We start from the raw sequence: 21,112 nt of genomic DNA, 5'->3' as shown, positions 1-21,112 counted from the left end.
TTACCCGAATTAAAATTGATGGACTTCCTGTCCTCGGTTTAATTGATTAAACAGCTGATTGTTTCAGCAGTAGCCTGGACCGTGGGTGTTTCATCTTGAGCTTGCTTATGTGATCGTGGTTGAACTGGAAACCACAGTTCAGTTTTGGTTGAAGTCCCTCAGGCTGCACACGGGGGGGTGTATATTGGATGTATATTGTCTAACAGGGCATTAGAAGGACCCCACCTGGTGTATGTATGACAGTACTCAGTCTGTCAGTGCGTGACTGCGTGTTTGTTCCCCTATGGGAGCACAACACTGGGCCTGTTTGAACTGGGGAAATACTTACAATCTCCCAGCGGCTGTCTTATTTTTATTTATTTATTTATTTGACCAAGACACTGCCCCCTTTCAAATGTGAATAACTTTGCAGCGGTGGTTTATTCACCAATGAAGACCACCGTGCCCGAAGTTAAATGATGTGTGTGTGTGTGTGTGTGTGTGTGTGTGTGTGTGTGTGTGTGTGTGTGCATGCCGTGGCAGCCTGTTGTTTCTGCACTGACACTCGAACCTCAGGACAGATGATGATAAATGTCTTTACTGCCCGGTTCTCGGTCACTCATACGGGGGCAAACGTCCGCTAACAGTCACCAAGCCAGTGTTGTAGTACTCGAGTCCAGGACTCCGACTCCTGATTTTCAGGACTCGTGACTCGACTTGGACTTGAGCACTGATGACTCGGACTTGGACTCGAACACTGGGGACTCGAGGCTGGACTCGGACTCGAGGTTTGCCGACTCGACTACAACACTGGTGTGTGTGCACATGCTTGCGAGTGCATTTGTTGGGCTGTTGTGTCAGAAAGTAAATAAGCTCCCTTTGAAGCGGTGACGGCTGTGTCGTTGTTGTTTCATGTAGACCTTCTTTATTTGTATGTCAGCTTTTTTACGGTGCCAGGGTGGAGCTCCACTCAGACTCAACCTTGATGACTCGGACTCAGGGAATGGGGACTTGACTCAGACTCTTCTTTGGGGACTCGGACTCGAGGTTTAACGCCTCGACTACAACACTGCACCAAGCTTTGCCTTGAAAGCGTTGATACGACCGACTGCAAGGTGTGGAGCGCGCTCATGTTGACAGATAATCCCCTGGAAAGACGAAAACGAAACACTTTGCCATGAGGCAACGCAGTCGGTCATGTGATATTTTGGACTGATGTCGATGGCAAACAGTCCATCATGGGTAGCTGGTGTGTAAAGACACGGGCTTCTTGGAGAAACGAGCCCAAGTCAACGCTACGCTTTTTATTTTCTTCTTTTTACAGACGTGGTCTTTCTCCTTGCATGAAGCAGGTGGAGTGTGTTTCCACAGCAAGTAGGCCGACTTTTAATCAGAACGTGTACACACTTGCGCCATGTGGCCTTTTCTGTTTTTTGTCTACTTTTGTTGTTATTTTGCTGTTATTTTGCTAAAAACTTATTTTCTTCTTCTTCACCCTTCAAAAGGTCTTAGAATGAAAAAGGCTGTAATAAAATATTTTAGTCTTATTTTGTGATTTTTATTTTTTTTTGTTGGTTTATAACACTTTGCTGCAGACGAATTTATGTATTTATTATTTTCTTATCATTTCCTTTCTTTGTAAATGCAGTGCTCTCAACCAGTTCCCATCAGATTTCTGCTGCTTTGTGCATTTACCTTTGGTTGAAAGACAAACCAAAAAATAGCCGATAATGGAAATGTAAAGGCGGCGCCGTGGTTAGCGTGGTCGCGTCACAGCGAAAAGGTCCTGGGTTCGAGCCCCAGGGTAGTCCAACCTTGGGGTCGTCCTCTGGGTGGAGTTTGCATGTTCTCCCCGTGTCTGTGTGGGTTTTCTCCGGGTGCTCCGGTTTCCTCCCACAGTCCAAAGACATGTAGGTCAGGTGAATCGCCCATACTAAATTGTCCCTAGGTGTGAATGTGTGTGTTTGTCAGCCTTGTGATAGACTGGCGGCCTGTCCAGGGTGTCTCCCCGCCTGCCGCCGCACTGACTGCTGGGATAGGCTCCACTATCCCTGTGACCCTGAGCAGGATAAGCGGTTGGGATAATGGGTGGATGGATGGAAATGTAAAGGTGTGTGTCGTACCTCACATGCTCAGAACTGTATTTGACCTTCCCCACTCAGAACCTGGTGTCTGTCTTTATGAAAGACTGAGCGAGGGTACACACAGGTTGATACACAACAATGCTGACCTTTCGCCTTTTAGTCGAGCATGACGCTTAACTCTAAAAAATTTTTGGGGAAGGTTGGAAAACATAATATGTAGATTTGGAGGTTTTCCACATGTGGGGCTTTCTTGTAGGGTCACCCCTGCCCCCGCCACACACCTCTCCTCTGGAGGCTTGGGTTATTTCTGATCCTTAACTTCTAGTTCTACTTCTACTTCTCTTTTTTTATAGCCATACTGAACCGTACCTTACATCATGCAGCTGGTGCTGAAATGCCCCCTCTTCATTCACTACAGGGGTGAAATTTCACACCTGGGCCTTACAAGAAACCCCGCAGAGCAACTTTTTCTGTTCTGCAAATGTTGTGGGGTTGTGAAACGTCAGATGCAGAAAGTGTGTTGGTTAGCTGTATGAACTCTTGGCTGGCACTTGATGCACTTTCATATTAACTAAGCAGAGAGGAAGTCAGGTTGCATCCACGCTCCTCTTCAGTGCGAGGTCCTTGTGTGTCTGTTGTCTGCAGATGGCCCTGACAGTTTAAGAACCGACTTTTGGTCTGTAGGCTGCATATCAATTGCTGATGGGTCTGTGGTCCCAGTGTAAAAACCTATATTTATGTCTCTATTTAGTTTATTTTGATTTTTTTTCTCACATAGCCTGCAGGTTTTGGGGCGGCACAGTGGCCCAGTGGTTAGCGCTGTCGCCTCACAACAAGAAGCCCACTGCTCCTAGCTACACAGAGCACAGCCAGGATGGGTTAATTTGCAGTAACTGAGTTTCCCCAAGGTGATTAATAAAGGAAACTTAATTATTTTAACTCTGCCATGGTTTTGTATGGCAGGCCGTTTTATCATGTTATTCCTTGTAAGGCACTAGTCAGTAAAAATGAAACACTAGTCACTATTCTGACTGTCACTAGTCTCTATTGTAACATCACTAGTTGCCAAAAATTAGATAGTAGTTCTATTAGAATAAGCACTAATTACTGATTTGATGATGGTGATGTTAAAACAATGTATTGTTCAGTCCTACCCTGCATGGAGCAACAACCCCATCTCAAAGTGTGGTTCCCCATATAATCAGGAGGGGTGACAGGTTGCCAGGTCTGCTGTGGTTGGAATCAGACTGCTGAAGAAGATGCTCACTCATCAGAGTTCATGTTGGTGTTGGCTCTTTAGGTGCACTGAGGACCCCTTGTGGCTCTGAACTGTTATTTTCAAGACTGAGCTGGTGATATAACCAAACTGAATGGCTGGAAAAATTCATGACATAAAACCTGGAGCGAAACTACTGATTTCCACAGCCAATTTAGTTTGTTAGTGGAATATTTCCGTCTGTGCCTTTTCGCAAAAATTATTAGATCCAACCACAGTCAAAACATTGCACAGTGGTCCAGTGGTTAGTACTGTTGCCTCACGGCAAGAAGGTCCTGGGTTCGAACATCAGGCCGTCCCAGGTCCTTTCTGTGTGGAGGTTGCGTGTCCTCCCCGTGTCTGCGTGGGTTTCCTCCAGGTGCTCCGGTTTCCTCCCACCATCAAAAAGACATGCATTTTAGGGTTAATACTTCTGCCTGTGCCCCTGAGCAAGGCAATGGGAATAAGAACTGGAGTTGGTCCCCGGGTGCTGCACTTGCCCACTGCTCCTATACAATAGGATGGGTTACATGCAGAGAACACAATTTTATTGTAAGGATACAGTGTCGGATAAAGTGGCTTCCATTTTCCATTCAGCATGTTAGAAATTATGATAACGTGTATTTAACAACGTTTGTTCAGTATTACAGACCTTTGCTTTTTTTTAAACAATATGTTTATTGGCTTTTTCTTCTTTTAACAAAACAAGTAAAAGCAGAGATATGACATGAAAAACAACAGCAACAGAGCAAACACAAGTCAAACGAGCAGCAATAACCACATCAAAAGTTAACAGCAACCCAACAATAAATGTGTGAAACATCTGAGACAAAACAGAAGTGTGACTGAAGCACAGAACAAATAGGTTATTGTGCAGTGGTCTGATCCGGCGTGATGGAAGGCATGATGGGACATAGTTCAGGAAAAAACACAACGCCCTAAGCCAATCAGATATCTCTCACTACCACCCCATGTGCTCACAAAGCACAGCACACTACCCAGAGTTACCTTCATCAGCCAATATTTCACCCACTGGCGTCTGGGCAGCATGGCGGTCTATTCTGTTGCCTACCAACACGGGGATCGCCGGTTCAAATCCCTGCGTTACATCCGGCTTGGTCGGGCGTCCCTACCGACACAATTGGCCATGTCTGCGGGTGGGAAGCCGGATGTGGGTGTGTGTCCTGGTCGCTGCACTAGCGCCTCCTCTGGTCAGCCGGGGCACCTGATGGCGGGGGGCTGGGGGGGAATAGCGTGATCCTCCCACGTGCTACGTCCCCCTGGCGAAACTGCTCACGGTCAAGTGAAAAGAAGCGGCTGATGACTCCACATGTATCGGAGGAGGCATGTGGTAGTCTGCTGCCCTCCCCGGATCAGCAGAGGGGGTGGAGCAGCGACCGGGACGGCTCGGAAGAGTGGGGTAACCAGGGAGAAAAAAAGGGGGAGGGGGAATCCAAAAGCGGAAAAATAAATAAATATATATATATATATATATATATATATATATATATATATATATATATATATATATATAGCATTTTTTCCCGAAACCGTCAATGGTGTTGAGTGCACGACTAATGAGGAGCGGAATATCAACACGGATACAGGAAAAAAGATTTTAATGCATGGCAACACAGGCCTGTTTCGTGCGTCTCGCACTGATCAGCTAATATATATATATATATATATATATATACATACACACACACACACATACATATATCACCCACATCACTCTGCTCAACAAAATCCAAAAATTGACTCCAAACCTTTCCCGAAGTGTTGTTTACTCTTAAGCATATAAGTTATTTTCTCCCATTCTTGGCTAAGACACTTTCTTCCCTAAGCCGTTGGGCAATACTAGGCCTGTTCACGCTTTTCCAGGCAAGCGCTACCAAGTGTTTCGCTTGCAACAAGTACATATCACACATATATCGGCACATATAAGTGTTGGTACTTCGTTCTTTAGACGAGGCTATATTGGGTACAACCCCAGGGTAAACACTTCAGGATGGAGAGGCAAATTTACTGACACTGTTTGGGATGTCATCTGTGATGCCCCCTTCCAAAAATCTTTAATTTTTTCACAGTCCCACAGACAGTGAAACGGAGCCCCAGCCAGGATTTCACTCCTATCAAAAACGACCATGGGTGGTCAAAATGACCGCCACGGTTTTTAAACTCTATATTCTGTCAAGATAAATACCCAGTTGAGATATTACTGCATTACATATGTTAGTATGTCTGTTAAGAAACGACTGACACCAAAATTAACATTTTAACAACTTTATCACTATTTGTCAAACGATGTAAAATGGCCGCTGTCCAACGCCTGTAAATACTGCAACGTGTTGGTGGTAGTCATGGTGCGTCTGTACCCAGACATGTTGGAAATAATCACAAATCAAGTTTAGACTTGATTTGTGATTATTGACGTGCAAATTACGAGCCGTCATTTTGACTGCTCATGGTCATTTAGGTAGATCGTATCATAACTTTTTTTTAATGCAATTGATCTAAAACTCATTTTAGTGCAAATACATGCAATTTTAGGAGAATTCAGCAAGCGGCAGGGCAGGTCTGTATCTTTTGTTTTTTATGAAGTTATTAATCTTTGAAAATCCAAAACAGTCAAAATGACGGCCTTGGTCATTGTAGTGTTAAACTATTTAACTTAGCAGGGGTTACATATATGTTCCCATCAACCACTTGTATTGCCATAGTTTAAGCTGAGTATTCACAGTCTGTGTCCGAGTCTTGATACAGATACTGCTCCATTCGTCCCAGGGTATGGTCTCCTGAATATCTTCCTTCCAAGAGTTCAGTTTGTACACGGAGGACTTGGTCGAGCCGGACTCGAGCATATCGTATCGAGCGGAGATTCTACCCTTATCAGATCCATCCATCCATTATCCAAACTGCTTATCCTGCTCTCAGGGTCGTGGGGATGCTGGAGCCTATCCCAGCAGTCATTGGGCGGCAGGCTGGGAGACACTCTAGACAGGCTGCCAGACCATCACAGGGCCGACTCTCTCTCACACACACACACACACACACACACACACACACACACACACACACACACACACACACACACACACACACACACACACACACACATTCACACCTAGGGACAATTTAGTACGGCCGATTCACCTGACCTACATGTCTTTAGACTGTGGGAGGAAACCAGAGCCCCCGGAGGAAACCCACGCAGACACGAGGAGAACATGCAAACTCCACACAAAGGACGACCCGGGACAACCACCAAGGTTGGACTACCCTCGGGCTCGAACCCAGGACCTTCTGCTGTGAGGCGACCGCGCCTCACTGCGTGCCTCACTGCTTACCTCACTGCGTGCCTCACTGCGCCACCGTGCCGCCTGGGTTGAGATCATATTTTCTAAAGTTGACAAAGGGGCTTCTGTTGGGTTATGTTTATGAGCACCCATGACGAAGCGCCTTAGCTGTAAATGTTTAAAAAAAAAGGTTTTCTGAGAATATCATATTTTGCAATGCACGCCTTTGCTTCTAGTGGATTCTTCTAATACTGTGACCCGATTCGTCCCAGGTACGATAAGCATTTCCCCTCTTTCTCTCTTTTCCAGTTAGCAGACTGGATGAGAGGGATGCAGAACTCAAGAAGGAGTACAACACCCTCCATCAGAGACATACAGAGGTATGATTGCATGGTGTGTGTGTGTGTGGGGGGGGGGGTGCATAGTGACTACATGCAAATCACATGGATATCAAATGTCATCATCAGTCAGTATTGTATTGCTGATGTAGGTGAACAAGACACCGCTGTTTCCGCCCTCTGTTGGCGAAAGCGTTTTCCAAATATTGTTTCACTTGTGTTTCAGCATTTGCTGTATGTTATTTATGCGTATGCCTGCTGTACTATTTTACAGTGTGTTTGATACACATCTCTATGGCCGACACTTTACCCTTGGCCTTGCTGGGGTTCATATCCCTACCACCGGCGCTCTTATGCTGGTGTCTTCGTTTTGCCGCTGTCGTGTTCCTCTGTTACCTTTATTTTGTGTCTTTTATCTTGATTGTGACGAACATTGTTAACCCGAGAAACACTATACTAATGAAATCAGTGTAAGGAAAGAAGGAAAAGGTTTTCTGTGAGAGAGAGCTGTGAAATGGGATAGCTGAAGATGACCGGAGCACAGTCTGCACGCTGCAGATATCAAGCGTGTTGTCGTCTCTGGCCGCCGCATGTGTTTCTGCTGCGTTGCATTACTAGCAGATGCTGTGATACCAAAACAGGCCACGTCAGCTGCAGGCTCAAGGCAAGTGATAGCCTATCTGGATAATACTGAATAGAGAACACGGTGGTCTTTATTGAACATGTCATATACACACTTTTGGGTCAGCTGAACAGTGTCTAGCCTGACTGTCACAGCCGTGCCTACACACAATGTAGGTAATATATGTTGACCAGTGAATTAGGGTCAGGGTTATCCATCCATCCATTATCCAAACCGCTTATTCTGCTCAGGGTCGGGGGATGCTGGAGCCTATCCCAGCAGTCATTGGGCGGCAGGCAGGGAGACACCCTGGACAAGCCACCAGGCCATCACAGGGCCCACACATTCACACTAAGGGACAATTTAGTACGGTCGATTCACCTGACCTATATGTCTTTGGACGGTGGGAGGGAAAACAGAGCACTCGGAGGACACCCACGCAGACACGGGGAGAACATGCAAACTCCACACCTGGGACGACCCCCCCCAAGCCCAAGGTTGGACTACCCCGGGGCTCGAACCCAGGACCTTCTTGCTGTGAGGCGACCACGCTAACCACTGCACCACTGCTGCCTGTTGTTTCGGTTATAGTCTAGTAAAGTTTTTTTTTCTCTCATTTTAGTTATGCGGGCTGTAATGATTATGTCGGAGAACCTAGATTTTCTGAACACCTTGGTGGTTAGACGTGTCCATGACTGTTGAATGTTAAATGCAAGGCCAGAGTAGGTTTTAGTCGACGAAAACAACCAAGGCCGAACACTTGAAATCCATGCTGGTTCTGTGAAGTCCACTTTAAAATGAATTTTTATGCATTAATGAGAAAAGTTTGAACAGTGGTTGTCGTTGATCACTTCCTGTCTGGCATGTACCCTTCACCCTTTCAGATGATCCACAGCTACATGGAGCACCTAGAGAGAGCTAAACACCAGCACACGGCGGCGCCTGAACCCACAGACACAAGCACGTCAGGCAGAGCACGGTGAGAGAACCAGATCTACTTCCTAAATCGCTTATTCATATGGTGCTCATTTCAGATGAACTGTGCAAGGGTGTGCACGAGTCTAACAAGCTGGTGTTCGTGGTCTGCCAAGGTTACCTTGGTGAAACAAAATCCGAGTTGCTTGCTTTCATCCTTTTTTCCCCAGAACATTTTGCGCTTCCTCTTGACAATCCTATCTGTTCCAATCTAAATGGCACAATTATTCAGAGACACGTGCACTGGAAATGATAAATAAATGGTAAATGGACTGCATTTATATAGCGCTTTTCCAGTCTACCGACCACTCAAAGTGCTTTACAGTGCCTCACATTCACCCATTCACACACATTCATACACTGATAGTTGAGGCTGCCGTGCAAGGTGCCAACCTGCTCACCAAGAGCAGTTGGGGGTTCACTGTCTTGCTCAAGGACACGTCGACACACTCTCTGGAGGAGCCAGGGATCGAACCAGTGACCTTCTGATTACTAGATGAACCGCTCTACCTCCTGAGCCATGCCGCCCCATAACATTTTCAGACTTTTTTTTTTGGTTTTTGTGGGTGAAATAGGTGAAGCAGGGTGGCAGTGGATTTCACGGCAGTGATTACATGTAATTATCTACAGCGGTGACTCTTCACATGCATGTTGTCTACAGTGACTATCCATCCATCCATTATCCAAGCCGCTTATCCCAGTCGGGATCGTGGGATGCTGGAGCCTATCCCAGCAGTCATTGGGCAGCAGGCGGGGAGACACCGTGGACAGACCGCCAGTCCATCACAGGGCCAACACATTCACACCTAGGGGCAATTTACTATGGCCGATTCACCTGACCTGCATGTCTTTGGACTGTGGGAGGAAACCGGAGGAAACCCACTGGGTGCTCCGGTTTCCTAAAGAAAAAAAAAGCAACCAACATGGTATCACATTGCCTATTGATGCGCATATGATTGTATATGTAAGTGATAATGTGTGGATGGGAGTGGGGCTCTTAAGTGCAGTCCTTGAATATGAAGCGGTTCACCACTGCTACAGGCTCGACTCCTACCCACGCTATCATCCGCACAAACAAGCGCTGCAGAAAGTAGGTCAGCGTATACCTGTCTCGGCGAGGGGGAAAAGATGACGAGGGAGAAAACACGCAAGAGGCCTGCTATTGAGGAAAGGATGGTGAGTGTGAAGAGCTAGAAAGCAGCACGAGCTCATTTCGAAGGAAAGGGCCTCGCAAGGAAAAGATAGGAGACAAATCTGAGAAAAGAGTGGGCGAACTTGGAGACTGGAGGCGAAATGTTTGCAGTGAGAATAGAGTGTGAGGAAAAGGGAGACTATTGTGAACCCCGGTGAGAAGGGGAGAGACTGAGATGTGAGGGATGGACAGAATATATGTAGCTCTGGATGTGGATAAGATAAGGGCAGATGTTGGGCATTCTCTCCAGAATAGGATACCGAGTAGCTCAGAGGTTGGAGGTAGGGCGGGCATAAGTTCAGTATTATCCTATATTCAAGGCTCGGCGTTTTCAGTTTTCACCGAAAAATACCCAGATTTTTATACTGATTTTCACCCGGATTTTATGTTTCCGCGGATCCAAAAGTTGTTCCTGTTCGTATGAGCCGATGTAACGGTGTCCTCTTGTGGCGAAATTCGGCATGCTGGATGGCTTTGAAAAATAGAAACCGAAAACGCTGAGCCTTGCCTATATTGTCCTTTAATTGTGTTGTATCAGGATGAAATCTGGTTGTTGTCATATAAAACTTCTCACAAAATGTGGTCATCTATTTGAAGGGGCATTATTTGAAAATTAGTTTGGGTTCGATATACTTTACAGTGCCAGACAGTTCAGTGTGATGAGCCTAAATTTGTTTTGTTTTTTTTCTTTTTTTTTTTGGGGGGGGGGTGTTTCTCGCTCTTTTTTTCCTCCCCAATTGTCCTTGGCCAATTACCCCACACTTCCAAGCCACTCCAGTCGCTGCTCCGCCCCCTCTGCCAATCCGGGGAGGTCTGCAGACTACCACATGCCTCCTCCGATACATGTGGAGTCGCCAGCCGCTTCTTTTCACCTGACAGTGAGGAGTTTCACCAGGGGGACGTAGCCGTGGGAAGGATCACGCTATCCCCCCCAGTCCCCCCGCCAAACAGGCGCCCCGACTGACCAGAGGAGGCGCTAGTGCATCGACCAGGAAACATACCCACATCCAGCTTCCCACCAACAGACACGGCCAGTTGTGCCTGTAGGGACGCCCGACCAAGCCGGAGGTAAGACAGGGATTTGAACCGGCGATCCCCCAATTTGTTTCTTAAATACGGTATTTTTGGATATATAAGCAGATAGGATAAATATCCACATCATGTTAATCCCCTGTGATTATTGTGGTAATATTTTCCGTATCGGCCAGCACTAGTTGGAGGTTCTCTCTCGTCCCTAGTAGCCAAGATGATGACCAAATCTGGGTCTATAGGGAGAGGGGGGCTCATTGGACCCCTAGTGAAAATGTATTTGGCCTTTATTTCCAGTGTACTCTTACGGAGTTTCACACTTACTTAGTTAGAAAGTCATTTGTAATGTGGTTTTTTTTTTTTTTAATGTGTTTTGTTTTGAGCTCTTAAGCTGTTTAATATACAGTGTGTGTGTGTGTGTGTGTGTGTGTGTGTGTGTGTGTTTGCATGTGTGCATGTATACTGCCTCTTTTCCTTGAGTTAATGCAGACATGCTGCTAGTTTCCCTCAGCCCCCACCCCCAAATTGTCCCCCCCTATTGCAGCCAATAGGGCACAGGATGAGAGGAGGCATATGGAACAAGCTGCCTCAGCATCAGCGAGAGAGAGAGAGAGAGAGAGAGAGAGAGAGAGAGAGAGAGTGGGTGGGGGGGATTCTCATGAGAGAGAGAGAGAGAGGGAGCGAGAGCATTGTAGAGTGCACGGCGGCGGCAGTGTCGCAGATCGTCAAAAAAAACGAAAGGACGCGGAAGAGAAGGATCACCTGCCAGAGGAGAGGGAAAGGGAGAAGGGAGAGGCTGCTTGCACCGTCACCAGCCAGTGTCTCTCATCTTTCTCGTCCCCTCTTTCCCTCCCTCCCTTTTGTCCATCTCCGCTCACCGCCCTGCTCCGATCAATCCCTGCCAGCATTACTCCTGTTGCCGCAGCTGGGATTTACTGTTGTGGCCGCTGCTGCTGCCGCTGGACTGCTCTGCCTGCGACCTGCTTCTCCCCTCTCGCCGTTAACCGAGCATCAGAGAGCACCGTCTGGTGCCACATTGTTGCAGCTCCTGGTAACCGTTGACCAGGCAGCTACGGCGAACGGCATTCCTGCAGCCCTCCTGAATACAGAAAGGACCGGATCCCCACTTCCCAGCAGCAGGGCTCCGCGGAGGTCATTCTGGAGATAGTCTCGACCCAACCGGCAGGAATTGTTTTATTCAGGCGACCCTCGTCCTCTGCTTTCGCTGGCCGCGCTCCCTACCTTCTGGTCCACGGTGGGGCGGTGGGCCATGATCTGTAGGGGGCCATGAGCCCTGGGTGTATGCTGCTTTTTGTTTTTGGCTTTGTGGGGGGAGCAGTGGTCATCAATTCTGCTGTCCTGGTGTCTCTGTCTGTGTTGCTACTGGTTCACTACTCCGTCTCCACCGGTGGCTTACCTGCCCTGCCCTCCCTGCCCTCTCTGCCCCGACCCAGCAGGTACACACTGTGTGTTTTGTTGTGTGCTTGTGTGCCCGAGTGAAAGTGAAAATCAAGTTTGTTTTGTTTTGTTTTTTTCTCGTCAGTCCACGTAGGTTTATTTCATCCTTTACCATGTGGGTGAAGCGCTGTAAGTCAGAAAGCATGGGTCTGCAGGCAGAAAGTGGGTCAAGTCGGGGAGACGGTGCAGTCGGGGAAAAGAAAACTGGGCAACCCGAGTTAGAAGTTTTCAAGGATTGCCCCTGCACCGGAGTGGATTACCTTTTTTTCCGTAACTGAATATCTGCTTTTTTTCTGACTGCGTGTTTGTGCATTTGAAGAACAGCCAAGAGCTGGTGAACCGTCACAGAGAGCGCGGTTTCAACGCTGCCACGCTCTCCGAATAACAAAAGGCAGCTATTGGTCACTGTCACCGCCCTGCATGTGACCTCTGCCTCTCTCAATATGGTGGTGTGTCTATTGTCTATCGGCTGCTTGTTCTCAAAGCTGCCCGCCGCCTGCTCTTTTCAGCATGGCAGCCATTGTTCTGGCCCAACTGTAACTTCAGCACCGAGTCTCCGTAACGGGATGGGCCGCTGTTCCGCATCAGTTCCCACAGAGTAGAAACTTTGAAAGTAGCCCATCATTTTGTTTTTGGTAAAGCTTGACTGGGTTTAGGTGCCTTGCTTGCACTGGTTATTGATCCAGAAAGTGCTAATAGTTTATGTGGATGTGTGGAAAACTGCATGCAACTGTGTGTGTTTATATGGGATCCAAATGTTGGTGCTTGTTTATGGACCTATCGATGCAAGGTTGAGAAGCTACACTTTTTCTCCCCAATTGTATCCGGCCAATTACCCTACTCTTTCGAGCTGTCCCGGTCACTGCTCCACCCCCTCTGCCGATCCGGGAGAGGGCTGCAGACTACCACAGCCTCCTCCGATACATGTGGAGTCTCCGGCCGCTTCTTTTCACCTGGCAGTGAGGAGTTTCGCCAGGGGGACGTAGCATGTGGGAGGATCACGCTATTCCCCCCAGTCCCCCCCACCGAACAGACGCCCCGACCGACCAGAGGAGGCACTAGTGCAGCGACCAGGACCCACATCCGGCTTCCCACCCGCAGACACGACCAATTGTCTCTGTGGGGATGCCCGACCAAGCCGAGTCGGTGATCCCTGTGTTGGTAGGCAACGGAATAGACCGCTATGCCACCCGGACGCCCTTTAAGCTCCTTTTTTTTTTTTGCACTTTATGCATTGACAATCATGCTCAGTGGAAAACAACTCTGCAGCTGAGACAGATGGCAATCTTGTTTCTTCAGCGCCTCAGCTAATAGGCTGGAGGCAATGGAGCGCTGCTTGATACCACCATCTACCACATCATTGCTCGCTCAATTTCTCATGGGGAAATTCGACAAAAAACACTTCTGTGCGGTCTCGACTCGCGTCTCTCAGTTTATTCTGTTCTGGTTCATAAATATCAGGTCACATTAATCTACCACCACCGCTGTGGGATACGACACATTAAGATGCAGAGTGAAAGTAAGTGAACGAACTTATGCGGTCGAAACGTAGTTCGTCAGTATCTCCACATGTACAGGTTGTGAAGTGTGGGTTATCCTTTGGCTTTTGGTCTCTTATCCGAGACAAAAAAAAAGAAAAATATTAGCTTTGCTTTAGCAACGAAAGGGCCTACCCAAATGAGATTGTTAAATAGAAGGTTTGTGTTGTTTTGTAAGGGACCCCGGGCTTAGTGGTGTAATCTGCTATAAAACCCCTCATTCATCACCCCACACTATAACGCATTCTGCCCTCGTCACAGTGTCTGGGGGGGGGGGGGGCGGCATCACACCATGGAGAGGGAAGGGCAAAATGTCCAGATGAAAAGTTGCTGCTTCTTTCACACTGGGTAGCCTTGGCTACCCAATGTATAGTTTTTTCTGTTACAGTTGAAGAACTCTTAACACCAAAAAGAAAACTTGTATTGAGAGTGGTTGTTTTTCCGGTGTATCTCTCTCTCTTCTTGCTCGCAGGAAGGAGCGTCCCATATCCATGGGCATATTCCCTCTTCCTGAGAACGATGGTTTGACCCCTGACCTCCCGAGGGAAACTGTGGAAGCTCCGTCAGAACCTTGGCGATTCAATAACCTCAGCCACCCACGCTCCAACACCAGCCTTAAGGTATGGCACACGCACATGTCCACCTAACCGCACTTCTTACTTTTTTTTACAAAACTGTAAAGTTGCTACAAAAGTATGAAGTTGCTGTGGTAGATAGGTAATTGAACAGTGACTGAAAACTCTGGCCTTCGTCTACATTTTCCCTCTTACAAATGAAACTGTAGCAACGTGAAATGCCAACAGTCATTCCCGGCGAATGTGTCCGGAATCGCCAAGCAGCTTCTTTGTGTATGTGCGTCTGTGTAATGGAGTGGCTTGTAGCCCAGGAAGAGAGAGGAAGTGGTACCATTTGGTGGCCTGCCTTTCAAGCTCAAGGGAGGAGGAAAGGACAGTGTATCTTCACATTGTTGCCGTTGGAAACCATGCTGCAAGCAAGGTTCTGTCATGAATATTAATTGCTTCTGGTTAAGTATTCATTTCCCACGATTACATGAGTCCTGGGGGTCAGATGGGAGATCATAAGACAGAATTTTGAATTGTATTTTTGGTAGGGCTGTGCGATATGACCAAAATCTCATATCACGATATAGGTCATATCATGATAACGATACATATCGCGCGATATAGGCCATTCATATCATGATAACGATATATATCACGATATAGGTCATTCATATCACCATAACGATACATATCACGACATATCACTTTCTGTAAATTCAGTGACTAAATAGTTTATATAAAATGACCACATGGAAAGGCCTATTTCTTATTACATTTTGAATTATATACTCAACAAATAAAAGGTACTGACTCATATTTGATTATTTTCCTCCTTTTATTTAGAACCTTTGTGCAAATTTTCTATTAAGCATGTAACAAAATATAAAATACGAATGTATAAAATATAAAAAGGTAAATAGAAATCACTTTTCAACTGTAGTTGCGTAGGTGGTAAAAGAGGCTAGTGGTGTTCGAGTCTGCTGTGGGGACCGGCGTGCGGCATATTTTGCAAAGTACAGTGTCAGACTTTTCACACCCAAACCACGTCCATACGATAGAAGTAGCCCCTCTTTTGGGTACAAGCTCCCCGTTTTGCCCTGGCTGGTCGGAGGCCCTCTGTTCGGAATTACCCCGTTCTGCGTTACGCTCGCTTTGCTCCATGTTTGTTTGTATTGCCTTCATGCAGATTTCCTGCCTGCGTCCATGCTATGCAAAGAGCAGAAAAGGTCGTCCAGATGACGAAAAATATTGCCGTAAAGAGTGTGATTTGCGATACGACGAAATAAACGATAGAGCTTAATATGAAACGATAGAGGTTTTCTATCGCCACACGATATATATCGTCATATTGCACAGCCCTGCTTTTTGGTAGGAGAAATATTGTAACTGGGACAAAGTTCAGCTCTGTCATAAATGGTATAGCTAAAGGGACTGGTGATTCACCTAAAAAAAAAAAAGCATTCTTAGGTAACTTCTGGATTCACTACTTCCTGTGGGCTTGATGGTATTTATTAATTTTCGGAGTAGACTAAACTTTTGGTTGACAAGAGCGAGGAGACATCGGCCATCATTGATTTTCTTTTGTCATCTGTCGTGTCTGTTTTTAGGCTCATGCAGGGTTATTTTAGTCTCTCTCTTTAGGATCTGTGGTCCATTAGCCCTGATATAAGTACCTCCCTCCTCTCTGTTGAACTTGTCCCTCAAGCACCTTGTTCATCCGAGCAGAATAATGAGGCGTCTCACACAGTTGTTCTCACGCCAAGCTTCTACTGCACAGATACACAGGGATGCATCTCTCTCTCTCTCTCTCTCTCTCTCTCTCTCTCTCTCTCTCTCTCTCTCTCTGTCTCCATTCATTCCCTCTACATAACTTTCTGGAGTGCGGTTGTTAAGGAATAGTCATCAGTGGCATGGTGCCCTCTGATTGGCTCATCTGTGTTACTATAGCAACAGAAAGTGACGCTACATGAAAAGACCCGAGTGGGGAATTACCACCATTGGGAGGGGGGAGATGAAAAGGAATGAAGAGTGTAGAGAGGAGGAGAGAGGAGCGCGGCAAGGGGAAGATGAGGCAACAAAGTCTTTTATATTCTCTGGTCCCGTCTCTCTTTATTCCAGTTTTCTTTTCCACTGATCACATCTATGGCTCGTGTATGTATGCAAATATTTCAGCCCCATGTCTGTTCTTCAAGGGGACAAGGCAAATCCCAGCGGGTGTCTTGCTGTTTTGTTGATTAACCCCACCACCACCACCACCATTCCCAGTCTGTGTGCTATAAAGCTGATGGTATTATGACGAAAGACCAAATCTAAACAGGGTGGAGCATCTAGCACACTTAATATTTAAGGGTTGTTTTTTTTTCATAAAGTCTCCTAAAATAATCCCAGTATTTGTCCGACCTCTGTTCCGTCACAAGGCTCCATACAATGCAACTGCCATTAGCTGATGAAACCCCATGCGGTGTTGTGACTCAGTAAATGCCAGCTCATCATTTAAAGTGACAGCCTCCGCTGGCCGGGGTCACCTTCACCCGTCAGAGCAAGGCACAGACGCTGCATGCCACGTAGTTCAGTCAGGAGCACATACGGTTTCAAACCTTCTCTTTTCAGGCATTTTAATTTGTTTTTTAGAATACAGATATACTTGTGTGCTTCATGTTAGTGTAAATCATTGCTTTAATGCTGGTGAAAACCAGCTTTCTCCTACGTGCCTCTGTCAAACCCACTGCCTGTTTCTCCTCAGAGGAGACAATCAATTTTTATTTATTTATTTTTACTGCTGGTATTTAATGAATGATAGCGAATGGTTTTGAGGTTTTGGGAATCTGTTGTGAACAAACTCATTGATTGTAATGCCTCTTTTGACCAGTTAGAGGCACAAGTCGTCCAAGGCAAAGCTGAAGGTCAGAGTTCGCGGGAGAATTTGGCCAATCAGCAGGCCAAACAGATCCAGGTAGACCTGTCTGTAGCAGTTGCACAGAAACCGCAACTCCCGCATCCCAAATCCAAACCATAACACTTGGAAGGCCCCCCAGGAATCTGCTGTAAAAAAAAAAAAAAAAAAAAAAAAGCAAACTTCTGCGGTCAATTTTTAGAATTCCCTAAATGTGAGGTATCAATTTCTGTAATATTCTGTGCATGACGAGATGGGTGTCGTGCGTAATTTCCAGCACGTAAGTTATGTAATCGTTGATCCAAAAGGAACTCGCACACCATCAGATGGCAATGTAGAGAAAAGAAGAAGGTGCAGAGTGGTACCTGGTGCAAAACGTTTTCGGTCTCGGACCGTCCTCACTGCAAACGTTCAATTAAACACACCTGTATTTCTTCCAAGCCTAACTGGAGGACGTCCCATGGGGACATTTTCCCCCAACCAAACTAGGTAAACTAGGGTGTACAAGGCAACAGCCGTACTTTTTTTTCTTTCTTTCTTTGATTCCTGCATAGACTGCTGCCCACCTGCTGATTTTCTGATCAGAACGGCACAGCTATGGGCACAACATTTGCCCCTGACCGGGCAAATCTGTTTATGGGTTTCCTTGAGGATAAACACAACCCCTTTGCAGCGAATATCATATTGTTTAAATGTTAGATTGATGATTTGTCCCCGGTTTGGAGAGCTACAGAGTCAGATGCAGAATTTCCAGAACTACATGAGTAACATGGTGGACTCCATTAGTTTTACTCTGGATTAGGACAAGTCTCGGGTAGATTTTCTTGATACGTGGGTTGCACATGATGCCGACGCGTTTTACATGACTCTACTGACAACCCGCTGATAAGAACAGTCTCTTACGTGCGTCCAGCTTTTATCCAGAACCGACCAAAATAGGGCCACTGTTAGTCAGTTTCCACATGTCAGATGTATTTGCCATGGGGATGCGGACTTGCAGGCAGAATCCCAGACATTATATGATGATTTTGTCCAGAGAGGATCCGCCACAGTATGTCTTGATGATGCCTTGCAACGTGTCAAAACCTACACGGATGAGAAATGCTCCTCTGATGGCAGAAGACTTCGACGTAAGACTCCCCTCTGGCTTGTTGTATGTATGATTTATACCCCTTTTAGTCATCACATTAAAAGAATAGTCCAGCAGCATTGGCAGACGCTCCAGATGGACGCTACCTGTGCCGAAATTGTTCCCTATATCTTTCTTTATTTACACATTCTCAGTCTCGTAACCTAAAAGACAAATTGGTGCACTCAGACACTTTAGATCCCCCCCCCCCCCCATTTTTCTCCCCAGTTGTACTTGGGAAATTACCCCACTCTTCCGAGCCGTCCCGGCCGCTGCTCCACCCCCTCTGCCGATCCGGGGAGGGCTGCAGACTACCACGCGCCTCCTCCGATACATGTGGAGTCACCAGCCGTTTCTTTTCACCTGACAGTGAGGGGTTTCGCCAGGGGGACGTAGGGAGGATCACACTATTCCCGCCAGTTCGCCCTCCCCCCCCGAACAGACGCCCCGACTGACCAGAGGAGGCGCTAGTGCAGTGACCAGGAAACATATACCCACCGGCTTCCCACCCGCAAACACAATTGTGTCTGTAGGGACGCCCGACCAAGCCGGAGGTAACACGGGGATTTGAACTGGCAACCCCCGCGTTGGTTGGCAACGGAATAGAGCACTACACCACCCGGACGCCCACTTTAGGTCTTTCTAAACGTCCTCAGGAATGCCTGGATGACATTACTGGCTTTTTCCCATGCCGCAGTTGTGTTTCTTGTACCAGCGTACATCAAGGGGACAGTTTTACCAGCTTGTTACAGGCAAGAGCTGCCACATGAGGAGGGTTTTGACATGCGGTTCTGGTGAGGGTGTCTTTCTGCTGTACTGTCCGTGTGGGGTGCAGTACACGGGACGCACTCACAGACGACTCGGGGTTCGCATTAACGAACGTCACAGCGCGAGCCACAGACAAGACTCCAAATTTCCGGTAGCGCGACATTTCAAGGAAGCCAAACATTTGACTTCCGATTTAAAATGTATTGGTATTGATAGGGTTTTTTTTCTACCTGAAGAAATGACTGTACTAGCCAGAGTCTCTTGAAATGTTGAGCGTGGTGGATTTTTAGATGACTGAGTCCGTCTGGTAGGAACGATGACTTTCACTTGTCATGTTTTCTCCATTGCAACTTACAGGCCGACCTGCTCCCACGACGAGCACTGATCCTTGCTATGAGTGACGTGCACTGATTTTGACTTGGCTAAACATTTGCCTTCTTTGCATGGTCTCTGCTTTCCTGTTGACGAGGCTTAGACCAGTGTTTCTCAACCGGGGGTCCGCGGACCCCTAGTGGTCCGTGGTGTAATTGCAAGGGGTCCGTGAAAATAAAATATCTTTAAAAAATAGATCCTATGACATTTATAGAAATAGGATTAGTTTACTCAAATGTGACTGAGACCTTTATCTACCTAAACTATAAAGGGTAACAGGACTTTTTTCTCTAATTACAAGTGTAATTTATTGTATTTTAATAAGAGATCTCGCTCCCGTTTGCATTGTTAAAAGTTACTGCATAAAAATTCTGTTGTTACATATATCTGAAAGTTACTGAATACATATTCTGTTTTGTTACATCTATCTGAAAGTTACTGAATACATATTCTGTTTTGTTACATATATCTGAAAGTTACTGAATACATATTCTGTTTTGTTACATATATCTGAAAGTTACTGCATAAGAATTCTGTTTTGTTAACTATATCTAAGTTACAACTGAAAGCTCTTATTTTTGCCCCAAAGAGTGAATAAATGCTAAACTGCAATTTAAAATGCAGTTTCTACTGTTTCTATCAAATTGCAACCCCCCTCCCCCAAGATCAGGTGGAGGGGTCCTCAGGGTAGATCAAAAATACGCAGGGGGTCCAGGACCCCAAAAAGGTTGAGAACCACTGGCTTAGACTATAGACGGGTGTGTCTTCCAGCTGAGTGTTTGCACTGAGACGGTCTGAGATCGATAACGTTCTGCACCTTTTTCTTGTCTTGTATCAAAAGTCTACTTTTTTCTACATCGGTTTCTGATGATGTGCGAGTTCCTGTTGTATTGATTGTTATATTCTGTTGCAATAAAAATGTTTTGCTTGATTTCAGGTCGCCTTTAAACAAACTAGCCTGCATATCTTTACCAACATGACCTTTGTTCATTTAACTGCGTTTTTGAACGGAACAAAGCGTTGGTGCAAGACGTGTTTCATTGCTGGCCATGCAAAACAAGAATGTTAACAGGAATAATGAAATGGATGAGTTTTCTGTAAATTTGCCTCAGGTTGAAAAATTTGCAGATTATCCAAATATTACATGTAATATTCAGGTTAATAGTTGACACAGGCGGAAAAACTTCTGAAGACTTGGTAGCAGTTTTTCAATCACCAGTTGCATAGTGACAATAACACTATGGATGAGGTACAGAGCCAAGGTACGAGCTGTGCTTCTCCTGCGTTATTCCATGGCCTCTCTAATTTCCTTCCATCGGCTCAGTTTTCAGTCGAAAAGTTCTGTGGTCACGGAGTCGTGTATTTCTGGGGGGTCTGACATGGTTTGCTCCTTGTTCTGCAGTAGTTGTGTTGTGGACGTTGTGTTGTGCCTGCCCGATTGGTGTTGAAATGATGCAGCCATATAACGTGCCGTATTAGCATACATCACTGACAACTGCATGCAACTGGCCTGCCACCTCAACTTTCCACAAATTGGTGTTTGAGAACTTCTGACGGGAGTGATTTTTTTTTTCTCCCCGGTGTTCAGATTAGGTGAGTCCAGGATTCATAACGGTGA

The 21,112-nt window shown here is 46.3% G+C and overlaps 1 protein-coding gene across 2 annotated transcripts in view; it reads left to right on the top strand.

The window, feature by feature from the left end:
- spag9b (sperm associated antigen 9b) overlaps positions 1-21,112 on the top strand; it is a 62,422-nt gene that overhangs the window by 21,980 nt on the left and 19,330 nt on the right. For both annotated transcript variants that reach the window (XM_056296899.1, XM_056296898.1), the window contains exons 3-5: positions 6,927-6,997; positions 8,462-8,556; positions 14,242-14,389. In XM_056296899.1, coding sequence (XP_056152874.1) covers positions 6,927-6,997; positions 8,462-8,556; positions 14,242-14,389 — 314 coding nt within the window. The remainder of the gene's footprint in view (positions 1-6,926; positions 6,998-8,461; positions 8,557-14,241; positions 14,390-21,112) is intronic.

This window comes from Lampris incognitus, chromosome 17 (genome assembly GCF_029633865.1).
Source record: "Lampris incognitus isolate fLamInc1 chromosome 17, fLamInc1.hap2, whole genome shotgun sequence".
Classification (NCBI taxonomy): domain Eukaryota; kingdom Metazoa; phylum Chordata; class Actinopteri; order Lampriformes; family Lampridae; genus Lampris; species Lampris incognitus.
This window is presented reverse-complemented; position numbering and strand designations above follow the sequence as displayed.